The sequence below is a fragment of the Eutrigla gurnardus genome, assembly GCF_963514095.1.
Source record: "Eutrigla gurnardus genome assembly, chromosome: 15".
Taxonomy (NCBI): Eukaryota; Metazoa; Chordata; class Actinopteri; order Perciformes; family Triglidae; genus Eutrigla; species Eutrigla gurnardus.
The window spans coordinates 25,169,604-25,186,564 of record NC_139938.1 but is presented as its reverse complement, the minus strand read 5'-3'; the positions used below and the strand labels follow the sequence as shown (position 1 = coordinate 25,186,564).

At 42.1% G+C, this 16,961-nt stretch overlaps 1 protein-coding gene across 3 annotated transcripts; it reads right to left on the bottom strand.

Moving 5' to 3' along the window:
- Positions 1-1,557: 1,557 nt before the first annotated feature.
- On the bottom strand, positions 1,558-16,918 carry rbm27 (RNA binding motif protein 27). Of its 3 annotated transcripts, none has more exons than XM_084028930.1 (21): positions 16,739-16,918; positions 15,328-15,446; positions 14,406-14,533; positions 13,925-14,004; positions 13,294-13,499; positions 12,491-12,799; positions 11,670-11,897; positions 11,087-11,260; positions 10,194-10,340; positions 9,847-10,000; positions 9,159-9,312; positions 8,580-8,819; positions 8,358-8,489; positions 7,621-7,746; positions 7,357-7,431; positions 7,003-7,179; positions 6,792-6,896; positions 5,338-5,565; positions 5,142-5,225; positions 4,839-4,958; positions 1,558-4,346 (listed from the first exon to the last, which is right to left on the bottom strand). In XM_084028930.1, exons 1-21 carry the CDS (start codon positions 16,795-16,797, stop codon positions 4,248-4,250), a joined length of 3,144 nt encoding a protein of 1,047 aa, XP_083885056.1. In that variant the 5' UTR covers positions 16,798-16,918; the 3' UTR covers positions 1,558-4,247. The 3 variants fall into 3 exon arrangements, with proteins under 3 accessions (XP_083885056.1, XP_083885057.1, XP_083885058.1); XM_084028931.1 differs by having other exon boundaries at positions 7,051-7,179; XM_084028932.1 differs by lacking the exon at positions 11,087-11,260.
- Between the last annotated feature and the right edge of the window lie 43 nt (positions 16,919-16,961).

Below are 16,961 nucleotides of genomic sequence, written 5' to 3'. Positions count from 1 at the left end.
CTCCTCTCCTCTCCCTCCCACCTGCTCAACTTACAAGTTGCAAACATGTTGGCCTTTGTGCGCAAGCGTCAAATGAACCCAGCCACAAAAAATCACTAATAATATTCAAATGCAACCTTGTTTTTGTGGTGATATCATTATAATTACGCCACAGTTGACATGAAGTCTAACAGAAAGAAAACCAGCGGTCCAATGACATCAGCACCATGGACAGCGAAGCGCCACGGAGGCGGCAGGCTGCTCTAGCGCTGTCCGTGGTGCTGACAGCGCTCCCCGTGTAAATCTACATCGTAGACCGATAGATTCAATACAATGTGATTCGCATCAAAGCCTACAATAATTGAACGATGATTTTGGTGCTTCAAATCTAAGAGGCGAGGCCTGCAGGTTGCTGAGTTGACCCAAGGGCCTTGGCCTGCTCCCCTTCCATGGGAACGCCCATTCTCGTGTGGCCGCCCGGTAACTCTCAACGTCGGCGCGGACGGGGCCGAAAGAGGAGCCAGGCGGGCACAGGCAGACCGACGACACAGCGGGTCCATCCGATCCTGCTCGCAGCCTCTCTGGTTCCCCCCAGACTCTGAATAATTTAGCTGCACGGTGGCAGGCATCCATTACCACGCCGGCGTGTTCTTATTCATTACACAGATTAAAACAGACGAGGACTTTTCTCACCATGCAAACCTGTTGCTGTCTGGGGAGACAACTAAAGGGCTTCACTCGGATTTGTGCATCTTGCAGATGGAGATAACTTAAAAAAAAAATCATTTAAAGTGTGTTTGAGATTTTTAATCACAGACATGGAGTCTATATGTGAAACAGTATAGCAATAAAAATAATGTATTTTAAGAATATATATATATATATATACTGTATATAAAAGAGAAATGGCCTAAAAAGGCAACATGCGAAAAGCTGTGAGAAGACTGCGCATGATCTCATGGAATTTATAAAATGTTAAGCCCGAATTCCCTTTTCTCACCCTACCCTTTTCCTTTCTCCTTAATAGCTAGGACCATTCATAATTTAGACGCCAGTGTTTACAACTCTGTCATCTCTGTGCCTTTTCATATTGTGAAGATTGAATGTGACATGTTTTATGAAGAGCGGTGTCATATTGTGGCCACATGTGACAGAGGCTCTTTTCTTCTCATCCCCCATCTGGCCTGCAGAGTACACTCCACCACATGACCTGACTACTGTCACAGCATGTATTACTGCCCCCACTGGGGTGAGACATTTAGATCAACACTGTTAAGGTAACCCTCGTCTTTGCGTCTTACTCAGTAACTAACAATGTTACAGTTGGCAGGCTACTTGTTAATAGCAGTTAGTGGAGTCTGTGGTTTTAAAAATCAATCACAGCTTCTCTTGTTTTGTCTGTGGAATATGTGTGAATACAATAATGCACTTCAAAGTGTTCTTATTGTATGAAAAATAGCGAATGAGCAGCCAATATTTGTTTTGATATATGAACACCTCATCACAGGTGTTGAGTGTAGTTGGTTGTCATCGTGAGTAAATGTCTGCATAAACACACAACATGCATAATTAAGGAGACCACACAAGAGTTTAAGGTTATATTTTCTGGAATGCTTTTGCTGGTATTTTTTCCCCCTCGCCAATATGGTTTTTTTTTTTCAATGTTCTTTTTTCATCAATGTTTTTTTTTTCCTGTCCCAGATCGAATTCAAATTGTATTTTTTTTTCTTCTCTTTTTTTCCCTTTTGATCATCTTCCAAGCGCCCCATTCCTCCATCTTTATTGGCAAAAGCAAACATGCTAGTAAATTAGAAATCCATTTTTTTTTTTACAAACAAAATACATGAAGAAAATACATCCACATCCTGCAAATATAAACAGTAACAAATCCAAAACTATTATCCAATAAACATTTACATTTTTTTTACACCGTTGTGATAGTAGCATACAGGAGATAGTACAAAAGGTGGGAGAGAGACCACTGAATCCTCACACAAGCAAGAACCCTGCCCATATAGGTTTGTCCTATACAACTGCCAGTGACCTCATATAAAAACAAATGAGCAAATCATGTGAAGTACCGTGTGCCAAAATAGAAGCTTCAGCTTTCCATCGCACACCTGAATCTAACTAAATGGCACAGAACTCAATGGTTTGAATGGGACAATGACATCACTGGCAGGAGGCGTCCGAGTCATCAGTGAGATATGCGATCCAAACAAGAGGCTGCCAACATTGTAGGTGGGAGGAAATCACGTAATGCGTTTCAAGCAGATCTTCATCCCTGTACACGTGGTGCTCGTTAACAGTAGGGAACAAAACCTACTGTTAAATTCTCCGTTACCGACTGTATTCACATGCAGGCAGAAATCGGCATGTTAATATTAATGCAGATCTCAACCCGCATATTCGTGTAGTGAGACTACTACCGTTTAAAGTTAGCGTCTCTCCTTTTTTGGTGCTTCAATCTGACTGGCTGTGTTATTGGATATGATTACTATAGTTGAGTTATGATACGGATACACCAAACAACACTTCCTTAGGCCGTATGTAAACATAGTTATTCGCTTAAGGGACGCACCTAAAGCAAAAACCTCCCAAACTGTCAAAAAAATGTACATGTCATATCAACTTTAATGAGTTTCATTCCTCCCTTCTAAAATACAGTATTTTGCAAAGAAGGCAAAATGCAAAATAATTTTTTTTTGTCATAAAATGTGTACATGTGCACTTGTCGAGTGAGTTAATATGGAGAACTGTCTGACAATGTCCAGATGCAGGCGAAGCTGCACTGATGCACCAATAATATTGTGTGGTACATGACTCCCCCACTGCTTCTACACCGAGTGTTTTGCACAGCTCGGCAAGATTATTATTATTATTTTTTTTTAAAGAAATATCCTACTTAAAATGACAAATTTAGTGAAATAACAACATGGACTAGTTTAACACAAAAGAAAAAATTCTTGCGAATAAGCAGAGATGCTAAGCACTCTTGCTTGACCTTTTCTACCTGACTGAACCTCGTCATTTGTTTAAAATGACAGAAAAAGAAACTCAAAGAAAGCAAAAAAAAAAAAAAAAAAAAAAAAAAGTACAACAGTAATTTCTCTTTCAAGCATTTACAAAATTTACAAAAGTAAATCACATTTCTTGTAAAAATTCAGCCATCTGCTGATTGTGTAAGGCAAAGAAATTATATATATATATATATTAAAATCAACTGTTCAGGTTTACATTCAAACACCTGTCTATGGATCTCACATTTCTGAAATGGGTGATCTGATCCTCCTCCTGCCAGGCCCTTTGGATGACCCAAGAGACAGAATTAAACAAGTGAAAAATGTTGCACACTCTTAGAAAATGTAGAACACCCATGCAGGCGTTTAGATTCACACCGAGCGGCACCGGACATGTAGTGAGCAACAAAACTAGCAGGGGAAATTTGAAGATTTACTACAAGATTGCATCTGACATGCATGGACACGGCAATTTGTAAAAACAGTTTAGATTTTCCTATTGCACTGGTGTCCTTCTGTACCTGCACTGGCTCCAATATGGTTATGGTATAGTACCAGCACCTTAAGGTGCTGGGCAGGGGATGCTCGGTTTGTTTAGAATACAACATGCGCAAACTAGCATGTATTCATGCCACCACAGTGAGTCACTGTCAAAAACATTTTGGGCATACCCCTACCAAAACAAATTGAGCAGAGTGAAATGGAAAACCATACCATACTGTGCCAATATAGGTACCATACAGTGCATGTATGCAGTGGAAAAATAAATAAATATCTCTCTGGTAGCAACAGAGAACGTTCTATTGGTGAAGGAATGGCTGTCCCTGAACTGAGGACAAGATTTTTCAAAAAACTGGTGAGAAAAGAGCTTAAATACAGTATGTATAAAAATACCTATTCACAGTAGACACAAATGTTGTGCATTACTGATATTAATCATCTGGTATGCACACTGAAACTTACATAGGTTTTTTTCTATCTATAAGAACAACTTAACATTTATCTTTCTCAGCAAAAGTGAGATTTTTTAAATAATTGTTCAGTCGAGGGATACAAAAAATATCTGCCCTCTAAACTTCTTCTGATGCACAGTAAAGTAAAGTTACTTTGATTAGTCTAAAATTATTTAGTTTGAAAATAGTGGAAAGGAAAAAATACGTGAGTTCTGTCGTGTTGATTTTATCTGGATGTGGGGGAAAGTAATGACCCATCCTGCTGGAGAGCAGGTCACGACGAGGTACAGTGCCTTCACCGTCTCCAAGACCGGCTCTCATACTCGTCATCTTCATCGTCATCCTCCTCCTCCTCCTCTTCCTCCTCCCCAGGCAAATAAGAGCTAGCTTCCTTCTGCTTATAGAAAAAAAAAGAAGACATGTCTGGTGTTCAGCTTAAACACTTAAACCTTTACATTGTGTCACATATTTGCTTTACACAGTGAGGGGCTCTCATTCTATCTGAGGCCTGAAACACAAAATGTTGGCCCCTAGGACATTAAACTTACTTAGGCACAAAAAAAGACTGCGACCTCAAAAGCCCAACCAAAAATATGAAAATACAGTATGAGGATTTCACCTGACAGTAATGCAGTTTTACTCAAAGGGCTAAGAAGCTCTTAGTACTGAGAGGCTTGCCCTGATTTTCCATCGGGAGCAGCAGTGAAAAATTTAGAAGCACTGGAAAGAAATGTACAAGTAAAATCTGTGAATACGACTAAAACTTTCAAAAGTTTCCCCACTATGACTTTTGTCTGTGGTTTCTGGGTGGCTACATGTTAACTGTGATTACACATGAAGCCATGCTTCACATTAAGCGCTTTGGTTTGTGTGTGATTCGTCGTACCGCGTTGTCCTCATCTTTGGCCTCCTCCTCCTCTGGCTCCGTTGTAACAGAGGGCGTCTTGGGCTTGTACCAGGAAATCTGCAGCACACGACCTTTGAACTTAGCTCCCTGGTTGGCTGCCTAGAAGAAATAAAAAAACAGGACAGTTATGAGCTTCCACTCCTTTTGTAAAAGCTAAACAAAAAGAAACAAAAGTTAATATTCTTTGTTTAATATTTTACTATTTCAAATAATTAAGGAAAAGAAAGAAAGAGGAAAAAAAGTCAAATACTGACTGGTCTGGTTTAAAGTGACGTGACTTACATTCTCTGCTTCGCTTCGCGTCTTAAAGGTCATCACAACACTGTTGGCGTCTTGGTCACGGACGTCTTCGACCTCACCATATTTCTAAGATAAACAAAAGATCAGTATTCATTGTAGTTCTTCAATAATCAATTAATTTATCAGTGTAACTCCTGAAGCTGTAAATAAATAATAAAACAAAGTACAAAGTCCTCACCACAAAGTGTGGCATTAGCTCTTCCTTCTCATCCTGAGTGACCCCCAAAATAGCCAGGGCTCTTGGTCTGTGGTCCACCACCATGCGGTTCACGGACCCGCCTCGAGGCATCAGCTCCCGGCTTCGGCCCCTGCCGCGGCCCATGTGCACCGAACCAGGATCCAGCGCCATCTTTCCCCGCCCCCGACCTCGACCTGCTGGGGGCCTGATCAGACCCAACCGAGTCGCCTAAAGGAAGACAGTTCCGGAGGTTATATAACAACTTTCTTTTTATTTATTTATTTTCTTTTTTTAAATCACACAGACGAGAATAAATGGGCGCCGCCTGGTTGTGTTAAAAATAATAATTAACAGATATGGAAAACTTGTGTATGCCAGGAAAAACCACGAGCGTAACCAAATAAAATCTTAATATATACCGTAAAAACTCAAAAATCTCATACAATATCAGCAAATTACATATTTTCCTCATCTTTAGAGCTAAACTATTTTCTAAACTTGACACTGGCCTCCTCCTCTATCACTCCCTGCCCTTTGCCATTAGTTGACACTCCTCCATTTTTTAAGTGACATCTCCTTGCTTCCTAACCACTCCACAACCTCACAGCCACTCTCTCATCCATTTGCCCCTCGCTCACGTCTCCCTCTAATTGTCATCCCGCAAATTTTCTTACAAGGACCGGCGTCTCAAACTTTAATGAGACGGCGCTACATCGGCGTAGGACCTGTGTCTGATTTGGCTTCGTTAGCGGCTGCTCCTCTGGGCTTGCTTAAGTGGCTGCAGTTTAATGTGCAGAAGGAGGATGGATGGGGGGTGTGGAGTATGCATTTTTAATAACCAGCTAATTTAGGACCCATAGGGGTAGAGGAAAAAACATGCTAGGCAGGGTGTTGCTAACAAAAGTAATGTTCTTGTTAGGCTGATCTTGTGACACGGCCGACCTTATCCGTGTTTGTGTGCAAGATATGGGAAAAGTCTGAGATGACTAACGCCTGGTTTGCAGAATAGAGACATGTTTAAATGCAAATAACACTGTAAACTTGAATTCAGACAGAGAAAAACTATAATTGCATAATTATACTTCTTACTTTTTGTATCATTTTTGAATTGATATAACATATTAAATTCAATAGTGGGAATACACAAAATGTATTATGTATTCCTCCCTCGGGATCACAGTGTGTGAATACTACTTGTATCCTTCCTGTGTAGAAGTGCTTTTCGTGGACACGTTATTCAGATCTGCATGTTACTTTTCTCTTTCCTTTTTTATATATCTTAATTAATCCAGCAGTGATGAGTCATATATGTGACTAATATATTAGTATGTAACTAAGGTACTTCTTGGTGTGACATGGCCTCAAAAATGCTACTGATGCAAGATCCTGTCACCGTCTGTCTCCTTGTTTGTGGTGTCATTATAGACTTGTTTGTGGCAGATCGTTCGCCTTACCTCCACCTGTAACTGTCCCAGTTTTCTCTTGAGGTCTGTTGTGTCTTCTCCAGAGCTCATCTTCTTGTGAAAGTCCAACTCAGCATCCAGCAATTCCTTCTGGGCCTGGTTACATATCATGCAAAAAATGAGAAAACATTTTATTCACAAAGAAACACATAAAAGCAATGAAAAGCCTATCTTTCTGCCGACCAAGATGGACCAAACTTACATCGGTCTTGGTCTTGGCCTGGCCGTGGTTTGGTTTTACGCTTGATACCTGGGAGGCGGGGTTCATTTCATTCTGCAGCTGTGCGATCTTCTCCGTCAGCTCCTTCAGGGTCTTCATGATGTTGGCTCGCTCCTCAGGTTTCATCCCTCGGTTCTTCTCCAGGCGGTTTATCAAGGCCTGGAATGACAAGCGGTAAGAGAGAAGATGAGGTAAAAGACAGGGAAAAGAGAAAAGGTGGAGTGAGAGTTGAGTAAACACGAGAGAAAACATGACACGGTGAGAGCGAAGGAAAGAAAGGATGACGAGAAGGATCACAGATAAATGGATGGGAAGGGATGTTGACGCTGGTCTCACCTTCTGGCACTCAATCTGTGTCTTTAACATCTCTTGCTTCTTCTTTGTCATGTCCTGCTGGAGTTTTAATGCCTCCTAAAGGAACAAAGACAAAAAATACAATATATTCACTGAAGTGGAAAATACACTAGTTGCTGTTGGTGGACATTTAATTTCTCAATGGTAGTCTGCTTCTCACTGCTGGCCCCTGAGAGAAACGGGCTAATCTCAAATCTGCTATTCTCCTACCAGTCAAAATATGTATTAAAAGATTAAGCCGCATGCCTGTTTCTTCTTGAGGACTTCCTGCGCTTCTAGTGCTTTTCCCGTTTTCCCAAAGCTCTTTGAGGATGACTTGAGGGCTGTGGAAGTGTAAGGGCCCTTCTGGGTGTTCGTCAGTGCAGGCGCAACCTAAGTGCCACAGAGAGAGAGAGAGCTACATATTTAGGCCATCAGAATGAGCTTGTATTCAGCCACAATAGACATGAGCAAGAATGTGTTTCAACAAACTATTCTTCATTCTCCTGCATTGCTTCTTTTCTTATATCCTGTTAAACTGTGTGAGGCTGGCTGGGCAGCATCACTGGACTGCAATCTGTTTGTCCCTGACGTCCCTCAAGTGTCATGGTGGTAAACTGGTGTTAACAGCGTTCTCCCGTTGGCACAAACATCGCAGGGCTGGGAGTGTTGATCCTGATACTGACGCGTTATGAATATTCCACGTAGACCGCCCGGCTTTGAGAAGTGCAGGAGGGCAGTAGGAAGTGCACGTTTGAAAGACAACTGACTCAGACTGACTCATAGGGATTATAGGAAATATAAGGCTGAGCATACGAATAAGCTAAACTACAATAGTTGACATTTTACCCGTTTAAACGAGACACAACATGCCTGACATTATCTGTATTCTGCTGATGATGTTTAGAGTCGTAATCCGAGCTTGTTGAAACAGATCATTTATATGAAATTGCCATTTCGCCCAGGTATGGCATCACATGACACACAGACAGACGAGGACGTACAGTGACAGCATCCGTGTTTGGGTTCACGCCTTCCAACTTGGTTGTAGCTAATATCCCAGGCGATGCTGGCAGGCGATGCTTGGGTACAGTCTTGTTCAACACGTAGGCCGCTGGATTGTGCTGCTTGATCACCTGCGGATAGAAGAAAAGAGAGAAAAAAAGTTAATGTGATGAAGCGTGGAGCGTAATGTGATGGACGTCTGTAGATTTCTTAATTCTAACCTTATGCATGTTGCTGTGTTGCAGCCCCTGGTTGGGCACCGTTCCGGCCACCTGGCTGCCTGAGCTCTGCTCCTGCTGCTGCTGCTGAAGCCCTGTAGTGTTGGTGCCCGGCTCGCGGTGCCAGTACACAAGGATAAAGCGGTTGTTGAGGACCGCCTCGATGCTGGATATGGCCCGCCTGGCCTCTTCATTCTTTGTGTACTGGATCAACGCTGCCTGTGGATCTCCGCCAAACACCACCTTGCACGGAGAGTGCAGATTAGGTATGTGTATACGAGGAAACAAATTCTTCTACAGAGCTGATACTCTCTAGAACTGTGTATTGGCAGAAATCTAGCAAGCAAATGTTGGACTGTAGTGACCTATTTTGATAATGTGTTTTTTTGGATATAGTTTTTGTTGGGTGTACAATTAGATTTTATACTGATGTACTAACGTTACTGGGCATGTTGATGCCAGTGTATCCATACTGATTAATAATGATGCTGTTGAGTAGCCTATGTTTGGACTTGGATGGGCTCGGCCCACCTGATTTTCTCACTGCCCACCCACACTGGGATTTCTGCTTACACCATTTACCTGGATGTTGACGATGGTTCCAAACTTGCTGAAGTGCTCATTAAGCTTGGTGATGTTGTTGAGCTCACGTGGGATCTTGCGCACCTCCAACTTAGTGTTCACATAGTGATACCTCTTGGGAAAAGTGTTCTTATGTTGGTTGTTAAAGGGTGGCCTGGAATCAGAAGAAGACGATATTTGTTTTAAAGAGAAATCAACATTTTGGGCAAGATCACCAACAATGACAAGCAGACCCCTTGCAAGGAGGAGCATCTTAGTCATGGAGATGAGGTTTGTGCACACTGCCTTCCCGAAACGGACGAAAAAGATAGGCTCTTGACCTATGAGTCACCTTGGTTTGAAACAAGGCTCCCATTGTTGTAACAGGAAAGGGAGGGGGGGATTTGATGACTCAAATTTCAACTATCCAACTAGTTTCTTAAAATGTCTTCACAAAACAAAAACCTGTGAGATAATATCTATGATCACACCTCCATTTCCTTTCTTTGCACTGCTTTATTGCCATGGCAACAGTGTTATCCATATGATTTTATGTGATGGGATCCTTGCATGTCACCCTGTTGCAGGGTAGTTAACATGCAATCCAGAATTAAGAATGTTCTCCCTTTCAATTTTTACCATCTTATTTAGGAGAAACTTATTTAGGATATTTAAAAAAAAAAAAGTGCACATCTTTAAAAATCCATACTTGTCCATCCAGGGTTTTTTAGCTGCTGGTCCCTCAGCTGTACTGGGTCCCATGGTTCTCTTCCTGGTGTCCTGCTCTGTGTTAAAACGGGACACATTACTTCCAGGAGTGCTTGCTGCAGTGGCAGGCTCTGTCTGGATCACAATGTTGGCAGCTAGAAGACACAAAATGCAGAGAAATGATAATAAGGACAAGGGAGCGTTTGCATTTTTCTATATCCACGATAAAGCTGTCCATCATCACGCAGAGTATTTACGTTTGGACAAGTTTCCCAATCAAATATCACACCAACAGAGCCTATTGCCCCAGATTAGTTTGGAGAAACGTGCGAGCACCAAGAAAGCTACCTCTGGATCCTTGTCCTTCGTTGGAGGTGAGGCCGATGAGATTGGACCGCTGGGTCTGCACTCGGGGAATGAACTGACGGTACGGATTACGACCTGCTCCAGTCAGAGCTGGCGATTCTGGGTTATAGCCCTCTGGATCATAGTTATCTAATGTGTAAAAATAAACACAGGCAAAAACACAGGCTTAGAGGGAATAATACACATTTTCAAAAGCCATAAAAAATGTGAAAGTAATACAAAAAAATCACCCAAGGTGAGTGACTGTAATAACACAATGAAATCAAGCAGTCCTGTATAAAAACTTCCTGGCATTCATCAAACAAATCAATTTTGTAAAGATTGTGACGATAAATGTGTCCAATGGAGCGACAGCAACCTGTGACAGCTTGGGCAAACTTTAACAAAAGAGGATCTTTCATAACATTAATGATTTTGGCTATTTGAGTCGAGTTAAGGTCGAAAACCTCAGTTTGGAATCAACTAAAAACAGACCCATTCCATTTAAACTAAGCCTTAGTTTTTCTGTTTTATTGGAATTATTCATGAGCTGAAGTATGGGGAAAGCACTGACCACAATAAGATGTGGCAGAGTTCATGTTAATTGCTCATAGCTTCTTTGTCTTAGGTTAACAAACAGTGCTACTCTCTGGTCAACTACCATTACTGCAGCCTGAAGAAATGGATGCGTCATTGCATACACTTCCAAGTCAGAGATCAACAAACTTTTGACAGAAAATCTAAACACAGGGTGCCTAAAAAAAGCTCCCAAACTTAGTTATTATAGTTCAACTTTATGTCATATCTACCATAATTAAACAACCGCAAGAAAACATGAACTAGACCAGGAAAAAACAAACAGATAGAATCTGAATAGAAAAAGCATCGCTGCCTACATTCAGACTGGACATATTGGGGACGAAGAGACACAGATGAGGATGAAGAGGGAGGAGGTGGAGGAGGAAGAGTAGGCGGCAGCCCCACACCAGGCGGTCCGATAGGAGGAGAAGCAGTGATTGCTGTTTGGTGGTTGGGTGGATCAATCCCACTAGTTGCTATCAGTGGGGGTCCTGCGGGAGACACAAGCCCAAGTTAATATCTCAGGTATATCTGTGATATACCCGAGATATATATACACCAAACAGATTTATGATCCATTAAAATCCAAACTGTCCAGCAATCACAGAAGTTAAGACGTACATTACAACATATGCTAAAAATGTTTACTTAGTTGGTGGTGGAAGACAGAAAAAAGCATAGTCACTTTTATCCACTTTGAGAAATTGATGAGGGAGCACATTACCAGAGATGGGGGGAAATGTGCCTCAGGGTGCAAACATGAGGTGGAGAATAACTAGCTGCAGTGGTTTGTAGGAATCACAAGTCAGCAGTTGCTTTCACAATCATACTAGCCACTGGATATGTTGCCATTCACATCAAATGGCAGCACGTAGCCCATGTGTTTTCAGTTTTACTTACCAGTCATGGGGAAGACACCTGGTGGTGGGGGCTGGCCATAGGGTGGCATCGCAGGCATTCTGAGGGGAGGGGGTGGCTCAGTGATCGGGGGCATGGGCAGGCCAGCTGGGGGCATCACAGGTGGGGGAGGGAACGGAATCATGTTCGGTAGATTCACATCATCAACGATGAGAGGGTCGTTGCCATGGTCGAAGGGACAGAGGTCACCACGTACACAAAATCCCTTTTCTGTGTGAGGTAGACAACAGACAGACAACTAATTAGCCTTTTCATATTCATGTAGATATCTAGAAGTTTAGGACAGATGCACCCAGGTAACTGAAAGGAGAACGAGAACAAATGAAAAGAGCAACGAGAATTAACAAAAACAAAACAAGATGAAAGTGTGTACAAGTTAAAAGCAGCCAAGTTATACAGTGCATGTATTTACCCCACAGTCTCATTAAGAAACTAGGTCCCTAGTGGCAGTGTTTGAGCACTGTGACAGATAGCAGTGTACTTCAGGGACAGTGGGTAAGTTTAAACCCTTGCGTGTCTAGGGGAGGGTGAGTGTAAGCCTGCTTGCTTTCCTGCCTTACACTAGGGAGAAGGGAGGGACTGCCTAACAGTGGTCATTAGTGATGAGTCTAAACAAGGCAATCAATAACCCTCATGGGAAGACAATGGTAGCGTGTACACAACTTTACAATGACCATGTCATTTTCTGGAGAAATAGTGCTGAAAACCAACAGGCTCAAAGATGGAGGAAGGAATGTTTCAGCAAAATTGAAAAGTATTGAAAGTAGAAATCAAAGGAGGAAATGATGATTCACTGGTCCTACCATCATAATCCCTGCAGCGCTGTTTGAGCGAAACACTCTTATTGCTGAATGGCTTGCCGACACCATCTTGCCTCTGGGCGCCATAGTAGTTGGACCAGCTGTCTGTAGTGCTATCGGGCAGGTGAGCCGGTGTTACTACGGGAACACCTCCAGCTCCCGAGACTGCAGCGGACGACGAGGAAGAAAAAGGGTGCGGAGGTGTGGGCAGGGGCAGGGGCAGGAGAGGCGACGGGTGCTGCTGCTGCTGGGTGCCGGATGTGTTGAAGCAGTCTGTGTCCTTCCTTTCTAACTCAAACTTTGACTTGAAGTCTGTTAAAGTCAAGCAAAAAATAGGAGACATTTTAAGAAAACACAAATACTAATTACATTGGAGTACCAGCATGAATTTACATCTGATGAATTGTAAGCTTTTTCAAAACGGACGCTTCTTTCATCTCGCTTATGAGTTGTACATTACCGTAACCTTGTGGGAGATATGGACAATTCCAGGCCATGTTGGTGAATCCCCTCTGATGTGATTGCAAAGCTGTCCACATTGTTCCTTATCAATAATAACTCCCAGGAATACTGACCGACGATTCAATAGAATATAATACAAATAGCTACATCCAGAAGGCTGCTCAGTCTCCTATCAATATGTAAAGCACCTCAATGCATTCCAAACTGCGGACGTCTCCAGCAGTACTTCTGCATCACTAATGTGCAGATCGACTGACAGGGGCTTCAGGATCTTGTTCACTCCTGGGTCTGGTCCCCTCCCTGTGCTGTTGTTATTGGTTGTTGGGGGGTGGGGACTTTCTCACCTCTGCCTCCTCTGTGCTCCCTGTCCCTGCTCTTTCCTCGGCTGCCGCTCCTGCTCCGGCTTCGGCTCCGGCTGTAGCTCCTCCCGCGGGGGCTACCCCTGCGACGCTCGTGACGCTCCCGCTCGCGGTGGGAGTCGCCGACGCTTTTCCCGTGCCGATCGAAGTCACGGCGCTTGCGCTCATCCCGCCTCCTGTCATCGCGGCACCTGTGTGGTTGATGAGTTTGAGGGAATATATTTTAATAACTATCTTCATGCCCATTTTAAATGCAAGAGGCCAACATATGTATGTAAGAGGTTGTTGCTGCAGCATGCTGTTAATGATACCTAAGCACCTCTCAGTTATTTTATTGTATCTACTGAACACTGAGGCGTCATTAAGCTTAAAGCAGGACTTTGGAATTTCAAACTAACCATGCAAATATAGCCACATGTTTAGATCTCTACACCAACTACAAAATGCAAATTATGCATTTTATCAGCAGTTGGAAATCAAAGCCCTGTGTATTGGAGATTTTAGCCTGACTGGGACTGGAATTACGTTTCTGAGATGTCTTCTCTCAGAATTGTATCTGCATATACGCATCAAGCTTTGCCGGTTAGTTGAAAAGCAAGATGAAACATATCCATACCTGGACTCGTTGAAGTCAGGGCGGCTTCTCAGAGGACTTCTTCTCCGCCTGTTTTCTCTCTCCTCATCTGGAGTTTCAGCCTTAAGTGGAAAAAATTACTTTTCTCTCTTTTCTTCTGGGGTTTATGAATTTAAAACAGAAGATTTATATACACACTCACCAGCCACTTTATTAGGTACACCTGTCCAACTGTTAGATAATGCAAATATCTAATCAGCCAATCACATGGCAGCCACTCAACGTATTAAAACATGTAGACATGAGCAACTGCATGATGCTATTATGTCAATATGGACTAAAGAATTAATGCAGTTCTGAAGGGGGTGCAAACCGGTACTAGCAAGGTCTACCGAATAAAGTGGCCACAAATGATTTGATCCAAAATCCTACATAGAAGAAACACTACTTGTTGTGTTCTGCTATACCTACTTAGCTTCAAGTATTTCAAATATGCTTGTTGCAGCCAATAAACTCTTCTTACCTCCACAACATCAGATTTGACTGCAGGTGGTTTGACCTCTTCTTTAGGTACTTCCTTGACAGCAGGATTTCCCAGGTAGTTCTTGGTTGTCAGGCTTTCAAAAAGTTTATCGACAAATCCCGTCGTTTCTGCACAGAAAACATGAAATACATGTAAATAGATTCCATGTTTTACTGAATTATCTGAAGTTATGCCCGATCACTCTAAATGAGCAAAGCGGCCCTTAGGCATGAAATGACATTCCTCCTGAATCAGTCGACACTAAATTATTTCCTGCTCTTCTATTATCTCCTGCACTCAATATATCCAAAGTATAATAAAACACCAAATGAATAACGGATACAGACACAGAACAGACATTAACCAAGGAAAAGCTGCTTCATATAAACGTAAAATAATAAAAAGGACATGAAGTGGAAAATGCAAACATTCAAAAGGAGGTAATTTGAACCATTTGTTTGAGTGTAATATGTTATTCCAAAGATCATGGGCTGTGATAGGAGAGTTCTGACAGGCTTTAGACTTACTAACTTATGTGGCCTTCCAGTGTGGTTTTGTGCAGGAATGGTGTCAGGGAATAATCAATTAAAATAGAACCTGTTTCAATGCTTCATGCAATACAGGCTGGAGACATTACATGGGGTAAAAATTAACACACCCCCTGGTGGCCTTCTGTGGTTCCACAAGTAGTACATTGTGCTCATGTACAGCTCATCTTTAAGTGTGTAACTTTAAGTAACGTAAATAAAATCAATTCCGCTTGTTAACTGAATGATGGAACTCTCGACTGAAGCACAACCTTCTGTGCAACTTTTTGACCAGTAAGAGCTAGATATAAAATAAAAAAAGCAACATAAAATTGTCATGTTGCATTCATTCACACTGGCAGAAGCAGAAGCTTTGTGTGACATGGCGTTCATACCTTTCTGTAGGAAGACATCAAGCTGATCCGCACAAAGTGCTTTCAGCTCTTTCTCTGGTTTGTCCTTCTTCACAAGAGCCACAACATAGTTGGCTAATGCAGAGGGGTCAGCATCACATCTGTAGGTTCAAATATATACAGTCTCAATTTCATCGAACTGAAATTTTACTTCAACAATACAATGCAAAAGGAAAAAGCAATAAAATGTTTGGGAAATTAATTAAATACTAAAATAGGAGGGAAGCAGCAGACTAATTTTAGAGAGTACACTGAAATCATATCTATAAATAAACCAACTGTAATATACTGTATGTCAATCCAGTGGGGCCCAACCATGCATGCAGAAAATACCAAAACAAACCTAAACATAGTCAGTACCAAGTGAGACCATAACGACACACGCCTGGCAGAACAGTGCCACGAAGCTTTCAAAAATAGCATCCAAACAGTTGCACCAAATGGCACGCCATATATTCTATTTCACAAAATCTTTACATGCTAACAGATCATACTAAACGTCCTCGTGGAGCTTTTACACTAACACCACAGGCACACAAAGCCACAGGAAAGCACTCTTGACAACGAGGTAATATATTACTAATTACATGGCTAAATGGCTTATGTATCATAAACTCTTAAAACTACCTTTACTTCCATTTGACCTTCATGAACCAATAGGGCCAGAGATTAATGTGCCTGAAACTAAACAATCAGTCAGAAATGTGTGTGCAAAGCTAAGAAAGTGCACCTCTGAGAGCTTCATATGTGAGACAGCTGGTAATGTGCACACAGGCACTGTTTGGGTGATGCACCATCTAAATTAATCCCTGTACGAAATCAATTTATTATTAGTAAAAACAATAATGTATTTTATATGCGTTTGTAGCAACACATGTCCTAATAATTACAATGTAATTTAATGATTTGAGGGATAGAAAGAGAGGGAGACAGAGTACGAGTTTGTGCAACTATGCTAACACTATGGTATTAACTTACATAACACTTATAACTCAGTAACATGACGCTGGATATCGCCCAAATTATTCGGCACTTATTTAAATCTCAAGCAGCAGCATGCAAGTTGTTTGATGCAGCCTGATAGCTTGCTACAGAGCTGTAGTAAAGCCACATTATCGTGGGCTAACTACGCGTCTAACTACCCTAAAATAAAAGTGAGACAAACGCTCCCCACCGTGCATATTTGTACGTCTTTAACGTTAGGTAACGATACTCTCACAGTCTCTCTTTGCTATGAAAGCCAGCTAGCGGCAATGGTGGCTTGCTAACTCGTGCAAGAATTTGCCATCAGATTCTAGCAAGCCCCCCATTGATGCCCGGCTCACCCACTGGCTAGCTAGCTAACGTAGCTACGTAGCATGCATGCTAAATGTCATCTCAATTCAACACTCACATTGGTTCCAGGAGTTTTGCCAGCCACGACTTCAGTGCTTCAACATTCTCAATGATCATCGTGAGAAAGTCTCTAATACTGACTATGAAATGAAAGTGCGTGTCGATAATCCTGCTTTCATCGTCTATAAATTTATAAGCTTTAAGGCCTTCTGTCTCTCTTCACTGGCAGGTCGGACAAAAGTGTTTTACGGCATGGCAACACAAGTTGAGTTGTCGTAACG